The 11680-nt window shown below is 41.5% G+C and overlaps 1 protein-coding gene across 3 annotated transcripts in view; it reads right to left on the bottom strand.

Moving 5' to 3' along the window:
• The window catches only part of LOC122561061 (tumor necrosis factor receptor superfamily member 6-like), a 65584-nt gene that overhangs the window by 34578 nt on the left and 19326 nt on the right, over positions 1-11680 (bottom strand). For all 3 annotated transcript variants that reach the window (XM_043712418.1, XM_043712419.1, XM_043712417.1), the window contains exon 3: positions 5451-5567. In XM_043712418.1, the coding sequence (XP_043568353.1) occupies positions 5451-5567 (117 nt within the window). The remainder of the gene's footprint in view (positions 1-5450; positions 5568-11680) is intronic.

Raw genomic sequence — 11680 nt, 5'->3', positions numbered from 1 at the left:
CTATCAGCCTCACCTTAACCTCCTTCCACCTATTGCATTTCCAACGCCCCTCCCCCAAGTCCCTCCTCCCTACCTTTTATCTTAGCCTGCTTGGCACACTTCCCTCATTCCTGAAGAAGGGCTCATGCCCGAAACGTCGATTCTCCTGCTCCTTTGATGCTGCCTGACCTGCTGCGCTTTTCCAGCAACACATTTTCAGATCTGATCTCCAGCATCTGCAGTCCTCACTTCCTCCCATTACAATTGCTTCTTTTGCAAATCACTATAAATCAATACCCTCTCATTTTCAATCCTTTTATGGACAGGAATATTTTCTACTGATCTACATTATTCAGCCCCCTCACAATTTTCAAAACTGCTCTCAGATCTCCTCTTCTGTCCAAGTAGCACAGTCCCAACCCCTTCTAACTATCCTCATACCCTAAAGTTCAGCATTTCTGGAACCATTCTTGTAAATCTCTTCTGCAATCTCTCCAATGTCTTCATATCCTTCCTTTAGTGAGACGCCCAACAAGACCTTTGCTCTTGTACCCCATGCCCTTCATAAAGCTGAGGACACCGTATGCTTTATTAACTACTCTCTCTACCTGTCTTGCAACCACAGTGCACATTTACACCCAGGTCCCTTTGTTCTCTACCCCCTTCAAAATAATACTCCTTACTTTGTTTTGTCTGTCCATATCCTTCCTGCATCATTTCACATTTCTCTGCAGAGAACCTTATCTGCCACTTATCTATTCACTACAATGTCAACAGTCTTTTGAATTCTGCACCATCCTCCTCAGTTTATGAAGCTTCAAAGTTTTGTATAATCCACAAACTTTGAAACTTTCCCTTCCAAACCTAGATCCATACTTCAGGAAAAAGTAAGGTTCCCAATACCAACTCCTGGGAAATTCCAAATACAAACCTTCCTCCAGCCTGAAAAATATTCATTGACCATTATTCTCTGTTCCCAATTATTCAATCAAATTGCTACTGTCCCTTTTGTTCCACAAGCATAGCACTGTATCTTTTTTTTGGAAAGTCCATGTATACCACAGCAATGGCATGACCTGTCTTGACCGTTTCAGTTACATTTTCAAACAACTGCAGCAAGTTAAACATCAAATCCATGCTAACTCTTCCCAATTGAGCCAACTTTTTCCATGTGACTATTCATTCAAACCCAAAAATGGCTTCCAGAAGCTTCTCCAACACTCATGGATTTGTAATTGCTGGGTTCATTCTTATTTTTGAACAAGGATGTGCTCTTTGCAATTCTGCGGTTGCCTGGCAAGTCCCTTGAGTTGAGGAAGACTGAAAGATTTATGGTCAGTTTCCCATTAAATCCTACTCTCTCTTCCTTCAATATCCTTGAATGCCTTTCATCTGGTCCTAGTCCTTTTAATACCAGTCTCTCCAACATTCCTTCCTTGCCAATTCTGAAGCCATCTTGGAATAGAGATTCCTCCTCTGTCACTACGGCCCAGATGACATCTACCTCTTTCACAAAAACAGATATAGAATATTCATACCTCAGCCATGCCCCATCTCTAATCAACTGTATTCCTCCTTTTACCACCGTTTGACTACTCAAATCATGATAGAAAATTTGGAGATTCCCTGTTGAGCTGGCTGCAAATGTTCTTTCTGTAATTTCTATTGCTTTTTTAAACAATTTTCCAACCTCCCCTCTGAACCATCTCAACAGGATTTTTGACCTGACACCTGTTAAAAGCACACTTTCTGTTTGTTACCCTAATTTCTATTTCCTTTATCATCCACAGAGTTCTGAATTGTTTGCCTTTCGAGGGAATATACCTAAAACATTTCCATTTTGAAAGTAGACCATTATTTAGCAACCGTTTTTCCCAACAAAGTTCTGCTCCAGTCTCTCAGGTCCAGTTCTATTCTTGTCCACTAAAATCAGCTCTCTCCCAGTTAATTATTCTTACTCAGGAAGCTTACATTCTATTGTCATCCTAAATCTCCCAATAACAATGATTCATATCCCCTAAATGTTCACCCACTGACACTTGAATTGAGGCTATGGTTATTAGTATGGCACTTGAACAGGTTATTCACTGACATGCAGAAAGGGGCTGCTTAAGTTGTATCTATCCTTTCTTCACCTGTACCTCTTCTTGATCTTTAGCTGCATGCCATAAAACTTGTGCAATGGGCTATCCCCTAAATGATGGAGACATTTTTCAGAGAACCGCAGAATTGCAAAGAGCACATCCTTGTTCAAAAATAAGAATGAACCCAACAATTACAAATCAATGAGTGATGGAGAAGTTTCTGGAAGCCATTTTTGGGTTTGAATGAATAGTCACATGGAAAAAGTTGGCTCAATTGGGAAGAGTTAGCATGGATTTCATGTTTAACTTGCTGTAGTTGTTTGAAAATTTAACTGAAAAGGTCAAGCCAAGTCATGCCATTGCTGTGGTATACATGGACTTTCCATAAGTCATGACTCTCCCACCAGGGCATCAGCTCACCATTCTTACTCCAAAGCCCACCCACCAGATCCTGACCACCCTCCTCCTGTCCTTTCAACTAACCATATGTGCACTCCACTAACCCTAACCTTTACTCACTCGAAGGTAGCGGCTCCCAGTGCACCTATTTCTAGCAGTAATGGGGTCTTGTACAAAATGTGAAGGGCCAAGTCTTTCAGCATCGCCTATTCCGTGATCTGGAAACTTTTGCAACATTATAAAACTTTACCAAGCAGATCCCTACGCAACTGTGGCAACGCCCAACTAAATTCAATCAGCAAACCAACTGATTAGTTGGCAATCCATTTAAACAGTGTTGGCGCAGAGCTCCTGCCTGCCATTGAAGCTGTTTTCAATTGTGCATAATTAAAAGAGGATGTTAGCAAAATCACTGAGCTCCAAAATGATAAATGTGACATCAAATCAGCATTACATGCTGGTGGACATCATGAACATTTTAGAGTCAGAGTGATACAGCACAGAAATAGACCTTTCGGTCCAACCAATCCATGCCAACCATAATCCCAAATTAAGCTCGTCCCATTTGCCTGCTCCTGGCCATGTCCTTCCTAAAATCAATCCTATTCATAGACCTATCCAAATGTCTTTTAAACGTTGCAATTGAGCCCGCATCCACCACTTCCTCAGGAAGTTCATTCCACATGCGAACTACCCTCTGCGTAAACAATTTGACCTTCATGTCTTTTTTAAAATCTCTCCGCTCTCTCCTTAAATTGGTGCCCATTAGTCTTGAAATCCTGCACCCTTGGGAAAAGACACCTACCATTGACTCTATGTGTACCCCTGATGATTTTATAAATTTCTTTCATTTTCTCTATGCTTTCAATGCAAGCCTGCTGTGTAAGCACCATTGCCCTCATGAGTAAGTGGTCTGGCATCACTCAGCCAACAGCTAACCAGTATGAACTTCATACCAATTACATTTTCACAATATTGTTTAGAAACTGCTTCCCACCTTCTTCCTTCATGAGTTCCTTATTAATCTGATGTTCACTTCCAGTGGAAGTTACAAGCCTCCAGGGCAGTAAAATTTCAGTGTTGCTCCCACTGTGAGACCTTTTCCTTCATTGAAGACACAGTGGGAAGCAGAGTCTGAGCCCTGCTTCAGAAGTACACCAGTAACTCAATTTCTACCTGCTAGTTAGGTCTTCCACAATGCATTTCATGAAGGAATAGATTGTGGGGAGCAGCAACTCTGCAAAGCTTTCTCAGCCCAGATCTTACAAAAAGGTTCACCACAAATAATACGCTGAGCTGGCTTAGAAACCCTTTGCTTCAAAAGGGTTTCTAAGGGCTGCAGTTGTCAATTGATTGGTTAAAATTTTCAGTAGCAATCATGGTAAGGCTATCACTGTTCACTCTTATAGAAAATTAAGTTGGACAGATTCCAGCAACCTCACATGCACAGTCAAACACAGAAATCAGGAAACTCTTGTCCAAAGTGTCCTGCTACTCTCAAAGCTTTGCTGTAGCAGAGACTCAGAATGTAAATATACAAAAGGGTATAAAGCTGTAAGAACTACTTATTACATGCCCACTAACTTCATCTAAAATATTAAGACTCATTCATCCTAGTGGAATTAAATTTCCTACGCTATAATCGACCAAACAACCTCTCTGCATCTGAAATGTAATTTTTACAAATGTGGAGTCTCATTCTTTCAGGCTTTAATTAAAATAAAAATCATTTTTTTTTTCACTTTCTCTTTCCATCTCTCTAATCCCTCACGCTCAGTCTTACTATTTATTTATTTGTTTCCCTTTCTATAACTGGTTAGGCATTTTATTAAATAGTCTAACTGCTCCTTCCTGGTTTAGTCTCTGTGCTACACAGGCCACTGCACTCAAAGGCTTCTTTCATCACCAGAGGTTCTAACGCAAGCCTCAACTTAAAGATCTGCGGACATGTTAAGTGTAATGACCAACTGTTGTTGTTTGTTTCTCAGAAACTGCAAAATCCAACCCTATGCCACAATTCCAAAAGCTTGAAGTTTAATAAATTGCCAAATGGCCATAAAACAATCCACTATTCTTTCAATATCAAGAGTATTTGTGGAGATACTACAGAAACCGGGATGAAACTTCTTAGAGCAGAAAGGATTAGGGAGAGATTTAGTCGAGGTGCTCAAAATTATGAAAGTTTTTCTAATACAGTAAGTACAAGAAAATGTTTCCATCAGTAAGAATTTAAATACCTAACAAGTTGGTAAAAGAACCATGAAGGAAGATGAAGACGTTACTGAAATTTGGGTAGCATGGTGGCTCAGTGGTTAGCACTGCTACCTCACAGCGCCAGGGTCCCAGGTTCAATTCCAGCCTTGGGTGACGGTCTGTGTGAAGTTTGCACATTCTCGCTGTGTCTGTGTGGGTTTCCTCCCACAGTCCAAAGATGTGCAGGTCAGGTGAATTGGCCATGCTAAATCGCCCATAGTGTTAGGTGTATTAGTTGGAGGGAAATGGGTCTGGGGTGGGTTACTCTTCGGAGGATCAGTGAGGACTTGTTGGGCCGAAGGGCTTGTTTCTGCACTGTAGGGAATCTAATCCAATGTTCCAAGCTGTTGGGATCTGGAACATTCTACTTGGAAGGGGTGGTGGAGGCAGATTAAAAAAGGATGCCTCAGATGGGAATTTAATTTATATTCCAATAAAACATTGCAGAGTGGAAACCACTTTCTAAGGTGACCAAGTAAGAAACACAATTGAGTTAACTATTGGTCAACTAGAAATGGGCAACAAATGTCAGACTTCACAGCCATCCTGCATCAGAAAAGAGGTTTCTTTTTAATTTGGCCGCACAAGCCAAAAAGGCCAAGTGACCTTTGGTGCTCTATGAATCTGGTTCTATTTAACTGGAATGCTTTCAGTATTTGGTACACATAACTTTAGGCAGTTAGTGAAGCAGATCCAGAAGTGCTTTTTTGGCAAAAAAAAAAACCACGTACTTACCATCATGCTCCTGGCATTGCAGACATCGTCTACATTCAGGCAAGTGATTTTCACTATCTGTAAATTCACCCTCTCGACACTCCACACAATTACAAGTGCAATGTAACAGGTAAGTACCTAAGAGCAAACAATGTGAATGTAAGGACTAAAACAAACTGCAGCAAACAGCCATATCGGATTTTAAAAACACAGCAGTTCAAAACATTTTAAAGGCATTAAAATACTTAACACTTCAGGAGAATCAAACCAATTATTGGAGGTAGACTTATGTTGCCATTACAAAAGAAGAAATCACCCAACTATGCGCCTTCCATAGTCTATCATCTCCTGAAATCCTCGTCCACGCATCTATTTTCATCTCCAGCCTGAACTAACCCAAACCGTAAGCTTCACAATAGCAGTTAGAGAGAGCACAGCCGGAGTGAGTCGGTGTTTCTAGGAATGTGGAGCACAGTGGGAGTTCAGTGCAGAAGTGCTTTTTGCATTTTTTTCTGGTTCATAGCTTGCAAGGTCTTTTTACAGAATAAACTGAGGCCCAGGCTTAGAGACAAAACAGAATGAATCACAAGGAAAACTATAAGTTTACTAGTAGTTGGTAATAGCTGCTGATCTGAATGCCTACGATAAATTGTTCTCAGATTTAAAGAAAATAGGAGAAATGTTTCACATATTACAAAAGACTAGTAAGAAATTTTTTAAAATCAAACTAGCAGCTAAGTAAAATAGAAGTGCTGGGCCAAGCAGTGTGTTGCACATGTGTGATTTAGGAGCTGGTGGACACCATTGTGGTCCATAGTGACCACATCTGTACCAAGTGGTTATAAAGGGAACAAGAATGTCCAAACCAGTAATGTCAAACCTGTTAGACAAGCTCAAGAGTTGATGCTCTTTCAGCACTACCTCCTGGATCCCCCTATCTGCCTTGCTCATAGTTGAGGAACCTCTGACAGAGAAGTGGTGAGGTGGAGGCTGAACTTCAGACACTGCAACACATCAGGGAGGAGGGAGAGATACCTGGGCACTGTGTTTAAGAAGGCTGTCACTACCTTTAGATGAACTACCTAGAATTTGGTCAGTAGACAGGGACAGACAGTGTGTGACTAGGAGCAAGGCAGATTGGGGGATCCAGGAGGTAGTGTTGAAGGAGCATCAACTCTGGAGCTTGTCTAACAGGTTTGACATTCTTACTCCTTTCATGGATGAGAGTGGATCTGTAGGGAGGATGAGCAAATGGATCATAGCACCATTGTCCAGAGAGCCATTCAAGAATGTGGAGAAAAGAGAAACATGTCAGGGATAGTATAGTGATTCAAACAAACAAGATCAAGAGTCCTGAAGGCTACGTTCCCTGCCTGGTGCCCGGGTTCAGGATATCTCAGCTGGACTGCAGAGGAACTTTAAGTGGGAAGGGAAAGGTCTCAATGATATGGTCCACAAACATAGGAAGAACAAGGAAATAGGTTCTGCTGCAGGAACAGGAGAAGTTAGAGGTTAAATTAAAAAGCAGAACCAAAAAAGATTACAATCTCCATATTACTACCCAAGCCTCAAGCTAATTGGCACAAAGTCATTAAGATTAAAGAGGTAAACATGTGGCTCAAAGATTGGTGTGGGAGAAACAGGTTCGAATTCATGGGATATTGGCACCAGTATCGGGGAAGAGGACAGCCATTCTGATGGAATGGGCTCCATCTGAATCATACTGAGACCAGAGACCTGATGAACCTGGGTTATTCTTAGAGGTTTAGTGGTGGCTCTGGAATCAGTTGTGTGGAAAATTAGAAAACTGAAGTTAAAGGAGAAGACAAGAATGCAGGCTAGTGATTAAAATGAAGGGGAAGAATGAGGGAATGTCATATCACACCTAGGAATTGTACAAGAGGAGGGAAATTTGATAAGAGGATGCATTTCATAGCTTTGTATATATGAATGGACAAGGAATTTAGAATAAAATTAATGAATTAACAGCACAAGTAGAAACAAATGGTTACAATTTGGTGGCAATTACTGAGATGAGGTTGCAGGGAGACCAGGTTTAGAAAACGAATAATGTTTCGGAAGAATAGAAAGGAAGGAAGGAAGGAAACGGAGCTGCTGTTACTTTGTTTGCAAAGGATAGGATCAGTGCCATAGTGAGAAATTATGTCAGCACTGGGGATCAAGATGTAGAATCAGTCTGGGCAGAAAAAGGAAAGAGCAAAGGAAAGAAGTCCCGAATAGGAGTGATCTTTAGGTTGCCAAACAGTAAATCCACAGTGGGCACAGTTTAAACCAGGAAATACTAGGGGCTTAGAGGAAAGGTATAACAATAATAATGGGTGTTTTAAGAAAGTATAGAGGCTAAATTAAACAAATTGGCAAGGGTATCTTCAAAGGAAATTTCATTGAGTGTATTAAGGGTTGGTTCTTGGAGTGAAATGGTGTGGAGTCAACCAGAAAGCACACAATTCAGTATTGTGTAACAATGTAGAATTAATTAATAGGCTCATGGTAGAGACTAGGGAAGAGTGATCATAGCATGCTAGAATTTCAACATCCCACGCTAGCATTCTGGAGTTAAGCAAGTGTAATTGCATAGTTACAAGGACAGATCTGGCCCCCATGCGCTGGGCAGGAAAACTATAAGGTGAGTTGGTTGGTGAGCAGTAATGAATGTTTTAAGAGATATTCAATTTCTTCCAACTAAACTATATTTCAGAAAGGAAGAAAAACAGCAAGAGGGTAAAAACCATCCATGACTAAGCAAGGAAGTTAAAGACAAAAACTACGCTATACCACAATTGCAAAGGTGAGTGACAGGCTGGAGGATTGGGAAATGATCAACAAAGGTTACTGAAAAAGTAATAAAAAGAGCAATGGAAATTATGAAAGAAAACGCACAAACTATTAAAAAAAACATAGTAAAAACTCCTGTAAATATATAAAAGTGAAGAGAGCAATTAAAGTGAATGTTGACCCCTTGGAGCATGAGACTAAGGAGTGGGAAGCCAGCAATGGCAGAGTTACTAAGTCAGTATGTAGCTTCAATATTCCCAGTGGATGACATTAGTACTATCCCAGTAGGAACAGGTAATGCAGAGATTATAAAAAGGGAGAAATTAAGAATAAATCATCATCACCACGAAAAAAAAGTACTGAGCAAACTATTGGAATTGAAGGCAGAAACAGACAGTGGATCCACTGTTATAATATCCCAAATTCCCTGGATGAGAGAAAGGTTCCAGGGGATTGCAAAACGCTGCTATATTCAAAAAGGGAGGGAGAAATGCAAAAAGTAGAAAACTGTAGACCAGTTAGTTTAACATAGGTCATTGAAAAGTTGTTAGAATCCATTATTAAGGAATTAACAAGAGGACAATTGGAAAGTCAAAAACAATCCAACAGAGTCAGTATAGTTTCATCCTGGAGTTCTTTAAAGATATAACAAGCAAGGTGTAGATATAGTATATATAGACTTCCGGGAGGTATTTGATATGGAGCTAAACAAAAGGTTAATATACAAGATGACATGGCATTGGGGTAATACACCAGCTTCGATAATGTGGGAAATAAACCGAAAGTACAGTGGAAATCTGAAACAAAAACAGAAATTTCTAGAAAATCTCAGCAGTTCTGGCAGCAGCTGTGGAGAGAAATCAGAGTGAACGTTTCGGGTCCAGTGACCTTCCCTCAGAATAGCACTTTGATAATGGGTTGGCTAACATGGGGAGGTGATGGCTTAGTGGGATTATTGCTCGTTAATCCAGAGGCCCAGGTAATGTTTAGGTGACTTGGGGTTCAAATCTCACCGCGGTAGATGGTGGAATTTGAATTCAATAAAAATCTGGAATTAATCGAAGTTTGTGAACCATTGTTGGAAAAACCCATCAGGTTCACTGATGCCCATTCGGGAAGGAAACTGCCATCCTTACCTGGTCTGGTCTCCAAGTGGCTGCAGAGCCTAAGTAATGTGGTTGACTAAATTGACCCTCCAACAGCTTAAATTAAAATGTTCATCACTGTGTTTAAATTCAACTGCATCAGGCCTTGACTATCCTCCCAACCTCTAACCCCTTCAACACCAAATGTTCCTTCGTTAGATTCTATCAGTTGGTGTGGAGACAGAGCGGAAGAGTCAGACATCGCACAGAGCCATGGTGATAGGGGACTCCATAGTGAGAGGAACTGACCGGGGTTTTTGTGGCAGCAGACGGGACTTAAGGATGGTGTGTTGCCTTCCTGGTGCCAGGGTTAAAGACATCACAGACAGAGTTCAGGATATCCTCAAGGACGAAGGTGAAGAGCCAGAGGTGGTGGTACATGTCGGCACAAATGATGTCGGGAAGAAGAGGAGGAACATACTACAGCGGGCCTTTGGAGAACTAGGAAGAAGGCTGAAAAGCAGGACGTCCAGGGCAGTTATCTCCGGTTTGCTTCCAGTTCCTCAGGCTGGTGAGGCCAGAAACAGGGAGATAATGGACTTGAACGTGTGGCTGGGGAACTGGTGCAGGAAGCAAGGATTTAAATCCTTGGATCACTGGGGTATGTTTTGTGGTAAGCATATATTCTACAAGTGAGACGGTTTGCACATTAATAGGTTAGGGACCAGCATTCTGGCAGGCAGGTTTGCTACTGCAACACAGCTACGTTTAAACTAAGTAGCAGGGGGGAGGGGGCAAACTGGATGTTTAAGAAGGAAATTGAAGGGAAAGTTAGAACAAGGGAAGTCAAGAAAGACAACTGTATCAATGAGGCAGAAAACTCAGAAAGGGATCATGCTGTAAGGTTGAGTGAAATAGGAGTTGATGGGAAGAGTGAGGGTAGTAACAAATTAAAGATACTATATATGAATGCACGAAGCATTAGAAATAAGATGGATGAGCTTGAGGTTCTTTTGGAAATTGGCAGATACAATATTGTGGGGATAACTGAGACGTGGCTTCAAGTGGACAGGGCCTGGGAAATGATTATTCAAGGCTACACGTGCTATCGTAAGGACAGACTGATGGGCAGAGGGAGTGGGGTGGCCATGTTGGTAAGGGATGATATTCAGTCCCTTGAGCGGGGGGACCTAGAATCAGGGGATGTAGAGTCAGTGTGGATAGAGCTGAGAAATACTAAGGGTAAAAAGACCCTCTTGGGAGTTATCCACAGGCCCCGAAACAGTAGTCTGGATGTCGGATGTAAGTTGAATCAGGAGCTGAAATTGGCCTGTCGCAAAGATGTTACTACAGTTGTTATGGAGGATTTTAACATGCAGGTAGACTGGGAGAATCAGGATGTCATTGGACCTCAAGAAAGAGACTTTGTGGAGTGCCTCGGAGATGGATTCTTAGAACAGCTGGTGCTGGAGCCAACCAGGGAGAAGGCAATTCTGGATCTGGTATTGTGCAACGAACCAGAATTGGTCAGGGACCTCGAAGTGAAGGAGCCATTGGGAAGTAGTGACCATAATACAATAAGCTTCAATCTGCAATTTGAGAGGGAGAGGGTACAATCGGAAGTGACAATAATTCTGTTGAATAAAAGGGAACTATGGAGCTATGAGGGAGGAGCTGGCCAAAGTTCAATGGTGCAATACCTTAGCAGGGATGACAGTGGAGGAACAATGGCGGATATTTCTGTGTATAATGCAGAAGTTGCAGGGGATCAGTTCATTCCAAAAAGGAAGAAAGATCCTAGGAGGAGGCATGGGTGGCCGTGGCTGATGAGGGAAGTTAAGAAACATATAAAGTTAAAAGAGAAAAAGTATAACATAGCAAAGATAAGTGGGAAAACGGAGGACCGGGAAGCTTTTAAAGAACAACAGAGGATTACTAAGAAGGAAATACTCAGAGAAAAAAATTGAGGTACAAAGGTAAACTGGCCAATAATATAAAGGAGGATAGTAAAAGTTTTTTTAGGTATGTGAAAGGCAAAAAAATAGTTAAGACTAAAATTGGGCCTTTGAAGACAGAAACAGGGGAATGTATTACGGGGAACAAACAAATGGCAGAAGAATTGAATTGGTACTTCAGATCTGTGTTCACTGGGGAAGACACAAGCAATCTCCCCGAGGTAACAGTGGCTGAAGGACCTGAACTGAAGGGAATTTATATTTGCCAGGAATTGGTGTTGGAGAGACTGTTAGGTCTGAAGGTTGATAAGTCCCCGGGGCCTGATGGTCTACATCCCAGAGTACTGAAGGAGGTGGCTTGAGAAATCGTGGATGCGTTGGTGATTATTTTCCAGAGTTCAATAGATTCGGGATC

This window comes from Chiloscyllium plagiosum, chromosome 22, assembly GCF_004010195.1.
Source record: "Chiloscyllium plagiosum isolate BGI_BamShark_2017 chromosome 22, ASM401019v2, whole genome shotgun sequence".
Taxonomy (NCBI): domain Eukaryota; kingdom Metazoa; phylum Chordata; class Chondrichthyes; order Orectolobiformes; family Hemiscylliidae; genus Chiloscyllium; species Chiloscyllium plagiosum.
Note: the sequence above shows the minus strand (reverse complement) of the source record. Positions and strands in the feature narration are given on the sequence as shown.